This window comes from Balearica regulorum, chromosome 26 (assembly GCF_011004875.1).
Source record: "Balearica regulorum gibbericeps isolate bBalReg1 chromosome 26, bBalReg1.pri, whole genome shotgun sequence".
In the NCBI taxonomy this organism is placed as follows: domain Eukaryota; kingdom Metazoa; phylum Chordata; class Aves; order Gruiformes; family Gruidae; genus Balearica; species Balearica regulorum.
Genome location: NC_046209.1, coordinates 2218164 through 2232338, shown reverse-complemented (window position 1 = coordinate 2232338; position 14175 = coordinate 2218164). Strand labels below are relative to the sequence as shown.

Here is a 14175-nt window from a genome sequence, read left to right as displayed (position 1 = left end):
CGCTTTCGGGTTTCTCTGCTGCTGGTTCACAACAACTGGGCCCTGACAGCGGAGGGTGCAGCCCCGAGGTCTCGTCTGCCGGCTGATTTGGGACGGTTGCTGTTAGTAATCACCCAAAAAGGCTGAGTCAGCAGGATATCCAGGTGGACTGGCTGTGCCCTTACTTACGGGTCCAGGGGTTGTGTCCAGCCTACACGAAGTGACTTGCTGTCACAGCATCGGCTTGCAGAGCTCGTCCTCAAACACATGGCACTGGCAGCTGCGTTGTATTTTTACGTAAAAGATGTCTGTCGTCTGGAGAGTGTAATGTCAGGGAGGAGACGGGACTTCTAGAACCTCATCTTTATTTAACTATGGGGGGAAAACCCCATCTTCTAGATACTGAAAAGGCTGAACCTGGCCTGTGGGGAAGAACATCTCGGTAACTGAAACAAGGGAATGAAATGCCAGCTTTTCAAATTCTCTTTAACACTGAGATTCTGTTTTTAAAGGCAAAACTTTCCTAGCGTGTCCCCAAATACGAAGACCTAAGGCTCCCTACATGTGCCATTTTAGAATTGGGTTGTTCTAGGAATTAAAAACGTCTTATTGGCAGTCTTAATGTTTTTTGAGGAGTCTGGGTGGTTTAACCTTTGTGGTAGAGTTCCAAGCTTTGCTGATGTAAACCTGGAAGTAAGTATTCGGCTGGCGAGATCGAAGGGCAGCACTGTTAAAACTTGACCCGATTTCAAATCAGGGTTTATTTTTTATTTTCGTATGGGAGGTGTCTGGCTGAATCAGTTGGGTGAGGCAGGGTGAGCGGCGCCCGTGTTTTGGCATTTGCCGCTCCACGCACTGCGGTTGGGGACGAGGTTTTCCACAGGTCGCCGGCCGCTCTCATGCTTTGTGCACAACGAGGACGGCAATTAGTGCTGCTTTTCCTATAACTCTGCTTCTAATTTCCTTGCCTTCGTCACCGAAGCAAACTTTATTTAGCTAGCGACCAGCAGTAATATTTCACTTTGCCTTATTGCTGCCAGCTCCATAAACATCTCTGGAACGACTCGTCCCTGTTCGCTCTTCGGTGAATCGCAGCGTGGTGATCCTTGGAATGGTGCTGTGGGGGTTTGGTTTGGTTTGGTTTTTTTTTTTTGAGATGCAGGATATCAAACAGGTCAAATACTCTCCCCGGCTTGGTAAGCGGCATGTGAGGGCTGGGGAGCGATGATGGCTCTTGGGGATGGAGGGACGCAGGGTGACTAATCACTTACTGTAAGAAATAGCACGAAATCCGAATGGATGGTCAGAGCTGAGTCACCGTGTTGTCTGTGCTACAGTTGTGCTGATTTCCAAATGCATTCATTTCTCATTAATCAGCGCACAGTGTGCCATTAATGGGCTTTATCGGGTATTTTTAGTTAAACCGCCCTATCCTTGGCCAGCCGCACGTCGCGGCTGAGTGTCCGAGAGCGGCTCAGCACTTTCTGTCGTCTGCAGCTGCTTTTAACTCCTCCGGTGCGTTCAGCACGCGCGATCCCAGGCTGGTTTTTGCAATGCAGCGTCGAGCTTGTGAGTCTGTGTTAACTTCCAACCTGTCTCCGCAACTTGAATTTTCCTCTTTTGCAAAAATACTGTCTTGTGGGGCTGGGAGAAGGTGGTTTTTTCCTTGAAAGCTGCGTGTTGGCAGAAGGGCTGCCCTCATGGAGTGATGTCATGGCCATTGGATTTTTTTTTTTTTTTGGCATTTATTTTTAAACTGTTCCGTGTTTGATACTGTGTATAATAAATTTGCAGAATTTAGAGGATTCTAACTTTCTTCATTCTTCCTCTACCTGACGATACGTGCGAGAGCTGCGGTGCGGCTGCTGGAGAGCATTTGGCATCGAACCGTGCCGGTGGGGCTTGTCCTGGTGTCTTTGCCCTGGGTTCGAGGACCATGAAGGGTGGGTGACAGCGTCCCTAACGTCCCCTTCCCCGGGGACAGGAGACCCGAGACTTCTCCCCTGAGCAGATGCGCCATGGAAGCCACTGCGGGCAATAATTTAGCCCATGCCTCAGGCTTGTTGAAATATATTTTTTTTTATTGCATTTCTGCAGGTTTTACAAAAATATGACAAAATAAATTAAAAAGAAATAAATAACCCCCTTCATTTCCTTTAATTTCCAAAGAAATAAAACACAGCAAGGGAAAAAACAAAACAAAATGAAATGAAAACAACCTAAATCTTCCCTCCTTTGTCCAGTAACTGCCTGGAAGAGTGAGATACCAGACAGGCGGCTGCTTGTAGAAATACTTTGTATAGAGAAATGTTTAAAAATGCCCCAGACTGTGGGGTCCTGGCAGCAGCGGGACCCTGCCCTCTCCTCCGGCAAGTTGTGCAGGGGTAGATGTTCCCAGGACTGTTACTCTCAGGAGGGAAATGGGATAAAACAAACTCCTTTTAAGACCGGCGTGTGTTCAGGAGCGGCAGAGACGAGAGCTGGCCCCAACCAGCCAAACCCAAGCAGAGAAACTAAATGAAATGGAGAAAGGGAGAGCGCTCTGCGCCCCTGCCCGCATTCCTGCCCGATCTGGGGGTGCGTGCAGGCAGAGCAGCCAGGCGTGCGCTGAGCTTCGGGCTCCGCAGGCAGCGGTGCGGCAGGGTGCCGAGCCAAGGCAGGGGTGGGTGTTTTGGGTTACCTGGTACCCCCCAGCCGGACTGGGGTCTTTCCTCCTGCCATTATTTAACGCGCTGCTGCTCCGGGGCACGGCCGTGGCGGTGCTGGGCTCACTGGGTTTCTGAGGGCCTGTGTGCCCCGGTTTCCCAGCGCTCCCTTTTCCCTGGCTTCGCCCTAGAAATCTCTCCTCCATCCTCTGCTGCTCGCACCCAGGAGAGGGCAGGGCTGGTGTGCGAGGGCGAGGGGGGACCAGCAGCCCCCTGCGCCGTGCGGAGAGGGCTCTGCCCGAGCTCCCTGGCTGTCTGCGGGGAGCCAGCCCTGGTCCTGGGGATGGCAAAGCTCGGCTGTCCCCAGCTGACACGGGGATCTTGTCCCACCCTGGCAGGGGAGGACGGTGCCCTTGGCCCCAGAGAGCATCTCCCTGCCTGCGCCCGGACCGTCGGCTCCCACGCAGGCGGCGCGGGTGAGCGGAGCAGCAGATAGAGCCTTTGCCCTCTCCTGCCCTTATTGCTGTATAAAATGGCTTGATTCAAAGACTAAAAAAAAAAAATAATTACATGATGTATGGACAGAGACAGGGTGGGGGGCGAAAAAAAACCCAAAACAACCTGACGTTTTCTACAGCCCAGGCCTTGGGGAGAGAGGGGTGTGCAGCCCCCGCCTGACCACCCGGGCCTGGGCCAGGCACAGTGACGGGGCGTCCTCCCGGCAGCCCCCCGCCTCTCCCCTGCTCGCTTTGGAAACGGTCGGTGACTGGCGGGCGGAGAGCAGAGCTGGTGGCGAGGGGCAGGAGGGAGCCGGTGAGGCTGGATGGCCCCAGCCAGGGCACCGCAGTGGGGTGTCACCGCCCCATCTTGGCCCCTAAAGCGAAGCAGCACCGAGCAGAGCCGTTGAAAAGCGAGGAGCAGCTGTATCACAGCCCCTTCCCCGCACAGCCGGAGCGAGGATGGCGGCTCTTAAAGCACTAAGACTAGACCCAGCGACGGCAAAACCATCGCTCCGGCAGAAGCGAAGCTGCTCCCACCCCCCCCACCCTGCCCTTTGCAGAGAGCTCGTGTTTTAACACCCCCCCACCCCAAGCCCCGGTCCTTCTCCCGGGCTCCCTGTGTGCCCTTATTGCGAAATAATTCCACAAAATAAGAAAGCGGAGAGGGGAAGGGACTGTCCCGGCTCACATTGCAGTCGCTGGGGCCGCTGCCCACACCCGGCCGGGCTCTGCTGACGGCAGCACCGGTGCCAGCTCTCGCCTCCGCCGCCTCGAGCCGTCAGATGAAGAAGGGGAGAAAGAGTCACTTGCGTTGGGTTTTGTTTCGGTTTTAGTGCAAGAAATGCTGCCCATGCATGGGAATCCAGGTGGCTGTTGCTTGACGCTCACCCCCCTCCCTCCCGGCCATCCGGGTTTTGGGCAGGAAAACGGCCCGGTGCTGGGAAGGAATCCACACGGAGGCTGCCAGGAGCGGGACGGAGCAGGGCACGGCCCCGGTGTCGGCGGGACCCCGGGCGATGGCTGTACGGCAGAGGCTGTAGGCACGGGTGAATCGGGCTCCTCTCGCCACCGCTCCTGCGGGTGCCGCAGTCTTGTCCCTCCGTGATCAGAGATGTGGTGCCAAGCCCGGCGGGCCGGTCCTGGTGGATCTGGCAGCACCGAGCTCCCGTGTCTCCTCAAGCTGGAGCGGTGGGTGCGGCGTTGGCGGCCGGGACCCCCAGGCTCCCGGCACGGAGCCACACCAGGGCATCTCCCACCCGCGAGCGCGTGGAGGGGCACAGGAGGGAAACCTGTCGGGATGCTCCAGCCGAAGCCGTGGCCAGACCCCGCTGCTGCTCGCACCAACGGCGCTTTGCTCCAGTGGCCCTGGTGCAGGATGCGGCCAGACCCGAGCTGGGCCCAGGACCCCGACGGAGGGGCTGGAGGGACACGAGGGGACACGGCAGAGGGGGACGGTGCAGCGCGAGGCGCCGGCAGCCGGTGGGCTCAGCCCTGCGCTCCCTGCAGCGGGGGACAGCAAGGGGTGACGAGAGGGTGACGATGTCCACGGCTGCCTGAAGAGGGGAGCGGGCAGCCTCGCTCGCTCCTGCTCCCCCAAAAGGTCTGGTTAGAGTTTATAGCCCCCGCTCTCCTCCTCTGCCCGGCTCTCCGGCTCTTCTCGGCCTCCCTCCTCTGGCACCCCGTTGAGATGGGACTTGCTGGAGACTGGCCGCTCGCCCGTGTCCGCCGAGGGGCCAGGACGGGGCTGGGGAGAGGCAGTGGCTGCGGCACCGTTGCCCCCAGCCCCTTCGGACTTGCCGAAGTTGAAGAGCTTGCCGGGATTGAATGGCTTGGTGGGCGACTGGACCTTCTCGGTCCCCACGTCCCGCTTAGTCTCGGGGGATTTCAGGAACTTGAAGCTGAGGAAGCCGGGGAACTTGTTCTCGCTGCCAGTGGGCGACTGGGGGGACCTGGCGGCGGCCGTGCTGCCAGCCCCAGCCCCCCCGGAGAGGAACTTGCCCTGCAAAGGGATGATCTGCTTCAGCTTCATCACGTTGTTGGTGGCCAGGAGCGAGCTGGGTCGCTTGGGCTTGTCGGAGCCGTGCGAGGAACCCCCGGAGCCCTTCCCTTTGCTCTGGCTCTTCTCGTGAGCTGGGTCCTGCCCGGCAGCCTCGGGCTTGGCCTCGTCACGGCTGGACTCGCGCTCCTTGCGGGCCTGGTACTCGGCGTGCCGCTGCCGCTCCTCCTCCTCCCGCTTGCGCCGCTGCTGCTGCTGGAAGTGGTGCTGCGCCTGCCGCTCGTGCTTCTGTCGACGGGGAAGCACGTCAGCCCCGGGACGCTCTGGGGAGCCCACCGGCCCCACGGACGGGGCGTCGCGGCTCCGTGCTCAGCCCCGAGGAGGGTCCCACCGCGGCATCGCCTACCTTGAAGGCCTCGCGGCGCTGGTACTCCAGCTTGGCCATCTCCTCGGCCACCCAGGCGGGGATGTCGGGGATGGCCACTTGGATGACGTACTTCAGGAACAGGGCGAAGTGCTGCGGGGGGAACGTGGGTCCGGATGGGTATCCCCGTGGGCACCGCCTTCCCCTCCCAAAACGCACCCCGCAAGGGATGGGGGAGGGTCAGAGAGACCCTACGATAACGGCCTGGGGGACCCTGGGCCCCGTGGCATCGCCTGGCAGCACCCGCTGCCTGAAAGGAGCTGCCTGGGGTGGCAGCAGGAGGTTTGGGGCTGGGCCCCCGTCCCTGGAGGGGAAGGTCTGCGGGAGCCCTTGGCTGGCTGAGCCAAGACGACACCTTGTCACGCACCGGGAGACCCTACAATAACAGACAGTCGCGGAGCGGGCAGCGGGTGCAAGCCCTGGGCACGAGCAGCGTACCTCCAGCACCACCACGGAGATGATGGCTCCCTCGGGGCTGAGCCAGGGGAAGAGGCGCTGGAGCTGCCCGCACTGCGCGATCAGGTAGCAGTTGACCACGATGGCCAGGACGCCCATGGCCTCCATCACCTTCTGCAAGAGCGACGGTGCCGGGGATGAGCCCCCGGCCAGCCGGGCCCCCCGCCGGATCCCCCACCGTCCCCAACCCACCTGCCACTGCCCGATGCTCTCGACGCGCTGGCCGAAGGGACGCTGGAGCCCCGTGCACAGCTTGAAGGCGTCGCTCCGGATCTCGATGACGTTGTTCACCAGGGCGCACATGGCAGCCAGAGGGAAGGCGGAGGAGAAGAGCACCACGTAGCCGAACTGGATGAACATCTCCTGGTAGTCCTGGAAGGTGTCCTGGGGAGGAAGGGGAGGAAGAGGAGTGTATTGCAGTGGGGCTGGGGGGGGGTACACCGCACGCCACCAGCCCCGCGCTCCCTCCGGGGCCGCTCACCTCGTACTTCTTCATGCAGCTCTCCACCTCCGCCTGCGTTAGCTGTGTGGAGTAGTCCTCCTCCGGTGGGTCGATCCACGATGATCGGTTGCGCTTCCGCCCTTCCTCCTCACCATCCTCCTCCTCCCGGCTCTCAGCCGCCCGCCTCCTCCGGCCGGCCCGCGGGACCACTGCTGGCTCCGCCGCCTTGATCGGGCTGCCGGGGGGACCTTCGGCCTCCTCCTCATCCTCGCACAGCTCAAAGACGGACGCGGGGTCCATGCCCTTCTCCACCATGGTGGGGCTGCCCTCCTCAAGGAAGCTCTCATCCTCGGGGCCGCCGGGCTCCCCGCCGCGCCGCTCCGCCTTCTCGATGAAGCTCACCTTCTTCAGCTTCAACCCACAATCCAGGGCGCTCTCCTCCTCCGAGTCCGACTCGTGCCGCTCTTCCTCCTCCTCCTCTTCCTCCGGCACCCCGCAGCCCCCATTCAGACACTTCTTCTCCCCCCGCAACCCCTCGGGGGGGGCCGGGGGGTGGCGGCGGGGGGCGAGCAGGCGGAGGATGGCGTGGGCGAGCTGGCGGAGGCTCTGGAGGCTGAGGTCCCCCCGGCGCAGCCGCCGGTACAGGTGGGGCTGCGACACCTCCCTGACGTTCTGCAGGAACTGGCGGGTGATGAGCAGCGTGGCCAGCATCTGCACGGGGACACGGACCACGCGCTGTCACCGGGGGGGACGCAGATGACATCACCTGGTGGGGGTGTGTGTCTGTGTCCCTGCATCCCCATCGCCTGCCCGTGGCCGTGCTGGCAGAGCGGGACACCCAAGCCCCGTGTCCCCCCCTCCATCCCGTGACCCCCCCATCGGTGACAGCTGCTGGGATGGGACCTCAGCGGTGCTGGGGTCGCATGTGCCACCACCAGCCGGGGCAGAGCCAGGGCTGGGGACACCCGTCTCCCTCCTGGGGGTAGTGGGGGTCCCGGGGTGGGGTGCAGGGGGATGCCCGGTGTCGTGTGTCCCCTCCCCTCCTACTTTGGATACTCCCAGTCTCCAGCAAAAGCCCAGGAGGCCCTTAAGGAAGATGAGAGAGAGATGGAGGTGGAGGAGGATGAAGGGAAGGAGAGCCTCTTTGAGCTGACGCACGAGGCTTTGGGAGAGAGAGAAGATGAGCAGGAGCTGTGGAAGGGACAGAAGAACAGACAGACGGACAGACAGACAGAGAGACACCGTGAGCGGGAGCTGGGCACCCGGCGCAGCCTCCGGCCAGGAGCGCAGCAGCCAGGGACTGCGGCGGGGGCATGTGGGGACACCGGCCCCCCCGGGAGGGTGCGGGGTCAGGGGGGGGATGATGGCAGGACATCCGTCCGTCCGTCCGTCTGGGCGGCACCGGGGGGGGGCTCAGGCCAGCCCCGCCGCCCCCGGGCACAGCCCCTTACCTCCTTCAGCCGCTCCATGTCTTTGAGGTAGAAACCGATGTAGAAAAGACTCAGGTATGAATTTACAAACTGAAACTGGGGGGGGGGGGGGGGGGGGAGCAGTGAGCACAGGGCGGCCGCTGGGACCCCCCCCAAGCCCCTCCGTGTCCCCCCAGGGCTGCCCGTCCCCCCTCACCAGGACGATTTTGATGATGAGGTGTTTCTCGTAGGCACTCTGCAGGCGATAGTTCTCTGCAAAGCAGAGGAGGGGGGTTCAGGGGGGGCTCGGCGGGGGGGCCCAGCACCCAGCCCTGCCAGGAGCACCCCCGGGTGCCACCCCCACGCACCCATGTCATTCAGCCAGTACGCGATCTTCTTGTAAACCTCGTCGCAGGCGGTGACGATGACGGCCAGGACGATTTTGGGGAGGAAACGGATGATGCGGGGCAGCTCCTGGATGCTCAGCACAAACTCCTGCGGGGACAGGGACAGGGATGGGGACAGGGCCAGCGTGGGCGGGGGGGGGGGGCTGGCAGCCCGGCGGGGGGGGCGTGAGGACCCACCTGGAGCTGGAAGCAGCCCAGCATGAGGAGGAAGACGAAGGAGAGGCAGGCGAGGCAGACGGGGAGGCTGACCAGGCACTGGAAGAGCAGGCGTTTCCATGGCGGGTAGTAAAACTCCTCCGCGCTGGTCACGGGGCTGATTCTCTTAATGCCCTGGGGGGGGGGGGGGGGGAAGGGGGGAGCAGCAGCGTGTGACCCTCCCCGCAGTGGGGAGCCCCACGGGATCCCACTGTGACCCCAGTGCTGGTGGGACCCAGCGTGGACCCCCTCGGGGTGCAGGGGTGTCACGAAGGCGCCGGTTCTCTGCACTGAGCCTGGGTGGCTCCTCGGGGTCGGGGCAGGGCTGGTGCTCAGTCGGACCCAGTCCCAGGGACCCCCTCCAGGCATGGGAACTGCTCCCCCCCAGGGCTCACCCTGAACTGGGGCCGGGGTTCCTCGATGGATTCAGCCGGGGTATCCAACGTCCCCCACTTGTAGGCGAACTCGGCCCCGCGGCGCTTCCACTCCTCGAGGAAGAGGGTGGCCCAGATGACGTTGAAGATGGCGAAGACCACGCAGCAGATGTCCTGGCTGGTCTGCGGGACGGACGGCACCAACTGCACCGGGGTCGGTCCCCTCCCATCCCCGACACCCCCCTCCCGGCCCTGGGGAGCCGCGCGGCGCTGCCCTGGCCCCACCACCGTGGGCTTGGGAGCCTCCCAGCCCCGCAGCGATGACAGCATTAAAAACCCGGAGCAAGGAGGGACGGGACCCCCCCCCCCTCCACGGCCCCCCCACGTGGGGGTTTACCCCATTTCCCGGCCCCTCTCACCTGGTCGCTCTCGGTGAAGGTGTAGAGGATGGAGCCAAAGACGGCGGGGTACACCATGGCGGAGGTGTAGAAACCCAGCCAGGCGAAGTACATGGCGATTTTCACCCCAAAGTAGTCGCAGATCTCATCTGCGGGGGCCGAGGGGGGAGGGCGTGAGCAGGGCTGGGACCCCCAGACCCCCCCCTCTCATGCACCCCCCCCCCCATCCCAGCACCTTACCGAGCGGCTGAGCCTCGCAGACCGCCTGCACCCAGGACTTCATGAGCCGCTTGAGGATCCTCTGCTCGTGCAGCGGGAAGACCTGCTGGATGACGCCGCGGGCCGCCAGCTCCGGGACTGCGCCGCGGGACACGGGGTGAGGGACGGGCTGCGGGGACACTGCCGGCCCGTCCCAGCGTCCCCACGCGTGTCCCCACAGACAGCCCTGGCACGGCGGGGTTTGGGGCAGGGATGGTGGGAAGAACGGGTTTGGGGTGACCGTGGCATGTCAGGGCTCTGCGCCCACCCCCGGCACTGCCCAGCCGCAGCACGGCGCGCCCACCGCCCCGTCCGGTACACGGCCCTGGGGATGGGGACACGCGGTGACGGGGGACCCTGGCCGGGCTTGTGTCCTCCAGGGCCACCACGGCACGGGCTTGGGCACGGGCTGGGCAGAGGGAGCGGGGCAGTGGGGTGGTGGTGCTGTGCCGCGCCGTGCCGCGCCGTGCCGTACTCACTGATGGGCTGTCCCTCGAGGAAGTGGATGTTGTGCAGCGACTCGCCCTGCTTGGCACGCAGGTTCTCCAGCCAGTACCTGATGATGTTTTGCCGTTCCTGCGGCACCGCAGCAGGGTTGAGCCCGGGGTGACGGTCCCCAGCCCCTCTCCTGCCACAACCACCTCCCCAGCCCTTGTCCCTGTCCTGTCCCCTCCCTGGACCTGCCTTGTCCCCAGCTTGGGGGATGGCTGGATCAGTCCCCAGCTGGTCTGGGGTCCCTGATCCCCTTCTTCCCCTGGGGAGGGGGAGAGGGCCTGCCTTCCCTGCCCCAGGTCCCCGCATCCCTCCGCATCCCACCTGAGAGGTGAAGAAGTAAAGCTCGTTCTCGATGTTCTCGTAGATGTAATCCTCCTCGCAGGAGAAGCTCCGCATGCCTCCGCCAAATTCGGCTTTCACCGGCTTCCGCAGCCCGATCTCATCAGCCCCACGCAGCAAACTGCAGGGAGAGGCGACGCGGCTGGGGACGTGGCGGGGGACACGGCGGGGGCTGGGGATGCGGCCGGGACCCTACCTCTCATAGGTGGCGGTGACGAAGAAGGCGTAGACGCGGGTGTGCTTGTGGTGCCGGACCTGGACAATGAGCTCGGGGATGCCGAGGCGGATGTGGTTCAGGAGCCAGAGCAGCGTGTGGTCGTCGGTGGTGTCTGCACGGCACCGGTCAGCACCGCGGCAGGGATCAGGGTGTCCCCGTCTCCCCGCACGGCCCACCCCGCTCCCCCATCCCTCCCCACATCCCCCATCCCCGCTGCAGCTCCGTGCCGCCGTCCCGGTGCTCCGCACCGGCACCATCGGCCCCGGCCCCCGCCCTGGGTACCCCGGGGCATCTCCCTACCCGGGAAGGTCATGAGCACGTCGCAGTTCTCCGTGGGCACCGTCTTCATCCAGGCCTTGTGGGACATGATGTAGCGCCCGGCCTGGAGCAGCCGCTTCCCAAAGAGCTTATCTGCCAGAGGGAGGGAGGGAGGGAGGGGGTGAGCAGCCACGGGACCCCGCGGGGAATCTCCACAGCCCTGGGAACCAGACCCCGAAGCAGCCCCGACTCAGCCGCCGATGCGTGGGATGGGTGCGGGGACCCCCGGCACGTCCCCGGTGGTGGCCGTCCCCAGCAGCGGCCATGGCGGCAGGTCACGGCCCTGCTCGCTCGTGGTGACGCTGGCCCTGGCTCGGGTTTCTCCTCCGGCAGCTCAGGGTGCCCAAAAAGGCCCCGACAGCTGCCGGGGAGGAGCCGGCGGTACGTCCTGGCAATCCTGGGGTGCCGGCTGCTGCGGGATGCTGTGGGATGCCGCGGGGTCCCCCCCTGCAGCACCCCCCCCCCCCAGCCGCTCACCTCTGCCCGCAGCCCCTCGGCGGGGGATCCGGCAGGGCTGTGGCTCCGGGAGATGGGAAACCGCAGGAAAAATGGGGAGAGCGAAAAAGCAGCCGGTATCCATGGAAACCCGGGGAGGCCCCGCGCCGCTGCGGGGAGGCGGGATGGGGACGGTCCCCAGGGTCCCCTTGTCACCACCCGGCGGGGTCCCGCGCGGGGACACGGCCCCTGTCCTGCTGCGGGGTGCCCACGCCGTGGGAACGCGCAGTCCCTGTGCCCAGCGTCCCCATCGCGCCTCTCGGGGTGGATGGGGACCGGGCACATCCCAAAACGCTGCCCAGAGCTGGCAGGACGGGCAGGACAAGGGTCCCTCATTGTGCTGAGGGGTCCCCCCACGGGACCCCATTTCTCCCTGCCCCACGCCGGCAGCGTGCCCAGCTACCTCCCTGCCTCGGTTTCCCCTCCTAAGCCAGGGCGGCAGGACCAGGATGGGGTGGGTGGACCGATGCCCAGGGGACGGACGTCACAGCCTCTCTGCCTGCCCCAGGGCTGGGAAGGTCCTGGGGCTCCGGAAATGCTGCTCCCACTGGGGACCTGCTGGCCCCGAAAAACAGGAAATGCCAGACCTGGCCCGGCAGCTCATCCCAGGGGATGCACCCCAGCTCCGGGCACACCTGGACCCCCCCTGGGCTGGGGGAGCAGAGCAGGCCCCCCCCCCACCAGCCGGGCTGAGACCTGACAAACTCATTGCCCGAGTCGCCGTCAGGAAGGGGCCGCTGCGCCGGGCTCTGAAAGGCCGCCCTGTCCTGGCACCGTGGGCGAAAGCCGGGGACGGCGCCAGGCTGCCAGCCAGTAACCCCCGGAGCGGGGCCGATCCTGCAGCTGGGACACATCCTGCATCTCGGGCCCAGCGCTACTGGGGTGCCGGGGTGGGTGCGTGGTGCCGGCAGCGGTGGCTCGGCCGCGCTCGCCGGGCAGTTCGCCGACGCCGGCAGGGTGAGCTCACCCACCCTGAATTATTTACGCCCTGTCAGGAGCGGTGTAACCCAGCCGGCGGCGTGGGCACCAGGGTGGGGGCACAGCGGGGGGGGCCCAGCCGACGGGCACGGCCGGGCAGCGGCAGAGGCAGCCGGCGAAGCCTGCACACGCGTGTGCGCCAGCGTGCAAACCGGGGCGATGCCGGGGGGGGTATGTGGTGTGGGTGCCCACCCCGAGTCCTCGGCTCCGGGTGCAGGAGGGTTTTTCCTGCCCAAGGTCACGGGAAAAGACGTGGCCGAGCCGCAGAGGGGTCCCCAGCGCCGCCTTCCCCCCCCCAGCCTGGCTGGGCATGGGGGGCCGGACCCTGCCTTCACCCCGCTCCGGCCATGGGGTCCTTCTCGCCCCGCTGCCAGTGAGAGCGGCCCCCAGCCCCCTCCCGGCCCCCGGTGCCATCACCAAACCGAGACGAGGGGTCCACCGGCAGAACGCGGGGATGCAGCCCCACGCCATCCCAGCCCACGCCCGAGACCTGCGTCCCCACGGCCACCAGCTCCCCCGGCGTGCCGGGGCCGTGCCGCTCACCTTGGCTCTCCGGGATAAGGTCACGGGAGCTGCAGCGTGCCGGGGACGGGCACGCCACTGCCCCACCGCCGAGCGGAGCCCGCGGCCGCCGGGGAAGGAGGCGTTTGGGGGAGCGGCGATGCCGCCTGCCACGGGCGGCCGCGTCCCGGGGGGGGACATAAAGTGGGTCACCCTCTCGCAGGCAGGAGTCCTGCCTGCATGGCAGGGGGGCAGGCGTGGCACGGTGGGGCAGCAGGCCCTGCCCGCGCTGCCTCGCCCTGGGGACCCCAACCCGGCCACGGTCACGGCCGTGGGGATGTCACCTGCTCCCGGGGCTACGGGGAGGGGGGGGACCCCCCCCAACCCCAGCTGGGGGACCCCAACTCAAAGCTCCCATCTTGCACCCGCTGCCCAGCTCTGTCCTGGGGGGCACAGGGCCGGTCTGGGGGGGGTCAGGGGCCTGTCCTGGGGGGGCAAACAGACCCTCCTGGGGGGCTGCGTGGCCAGAGGTGACACGGGGGGGGGGCGGGCCCGGTGCCGGGTAGGTCCCTGGTACATCCTCGGGGACACAGACCTGTGCGTGGGCCCCAGCCGGGGGGGGGGGCACGGACGAGTCCCGGGGGGAGGGGGGACACACACGCATAGCCCCAATCTCTGGAGGACCACAGACCCCCGGGGGGTGCAGGAACGGGACCCCCGGGGGGGTGTGGGGCGGGGCACGGAGCTGTCCTGGGGGGGGGCCCAGACTCTCCCGGAGGGTGCTCAGAGCCCTACCGGGGGCACCGACACCCCCCCCCCGTCCCCGGGGAGCCGCATCCCGGCCGAGCCCCGCCGACATCCGCAGCGAGCCGCAGGGAGCTGCCCGTTCCCCCCCCCCCCCGGTCCGTCCGTGTGTCCCCCCCCCCCCGCCCCGCAGCCGCCGCCCGCAGCCCTGACCCCGGCGGCGGGGGCCGCTCCGCTCCCGCCCGGTGCCACCTTACCCAGGACGCCGGTCGGGGCCGCCGGTTCCGCTCGCTCCTCGCCGCCCGGGGCCCGCCGGGGCCGGTCGCCGTCCTGCGCTGCCACCGGCGGCTCGGGCATGGTGCGGGGCTCGGCGGCGGCTCGGCGGCGGGGGCCGGTGCATGGGGACAGCCGTGGCTCCGGGCTCGGGGCCGCCGGTGCCTCCCGAGCCGCCGCCGCCGCCGCCGCCGGGCGGGAGGAGGGACAAAGGCGGCGGAGCGGAGCGCGGCGCTCCCGGCCCCTTTAATTGTCTGGTTGGCCGCCGTCTCCCCAGCGCCGGCCGCACCGGCCACGCGTGTCCGGCCGCGCCCCGTGGGGTGGTCCTGCGG

The 14175-nt window shown here is 66.0% G+C and overlaps 1 protein-coding gene across 7 annotated transcripts; it reads right to left on the bottom strand.

Annotated features, from left to right (window-relative positions):
* Window positions 1-2038: 2038 nt before the first annotated feature.
* Window positions 2039-14062, bottom strand: ANO8 (anoctamin 8). 7 transcript variants are annotated; one of them, XM_075736345.1, is made up of 18 exons: window positions 13828-14062; window positions 10835-10945; window positions 10514-10646; window positions 10300-10438; window positions 9963-10059; window positions 9466-9582; window positions 9247-9374; window positions 8849-9010; window positions 8436-8588; window positions 8220-8346; window positions 8069-8124; window positions 7894-7968; window positions 7490-7633; window positions 6482-7153; window positions 6193-6384; window positions 5983-6114; window positions 5527-5637; window positions 2039-5408 (listed from the first exon to the last, which is right to left on the bottom strand). In XM_075736345.1, exons 1-18 carry the CDS (start codon window positions 13925-13927, stop codon window positions 4731-4733), a joined length of 3327 nt encoding a protein of 1108 aa, XP_075592460.1. In that variant the 5' UTR covers window positions 13928-14062; the 3' UTR covers window positions 2039-4730. The 7 variants fall into 7 exon arrangements, with proteins under 7 accessions (XP_075592460.1, XP_075592454.1, XP_075592461.1 ...); XM_075736339.1 differs by lacking the exon at window positions 13828-14062 and adding an exon at window positions 11330-11806; XM_075736344.1 differs by having other exon boundaries at window positions 4586-5408; window positions 8849-9031.
* Window positions 14063-14175: the final 113 nt, after the last annotated feature.

Coding starts and splice junctions, on each gene's coding strand:
- ANO8 (XM_075736339.1), bottom strand. CDS start 11,714: ATGGGGTCCCGTGGGGGGACCCCTCAGCACAATGAGGGACCCTTGTCC. Junction 6,385..6,481: donor GCTGCATGAAGAAGTACGAG/GTGAGCGGCCCC, acceptor CTTCCTCCCCAG/GACACCTTCCAGGACTACCA. Junction 5,409..5,526: donor AGCGCCGCGAGGCCTTCAAG/GTAGGCGATGCC, acceptor CCCCGTCGACAG/AAGCACGAGCGGCAGGCGCA.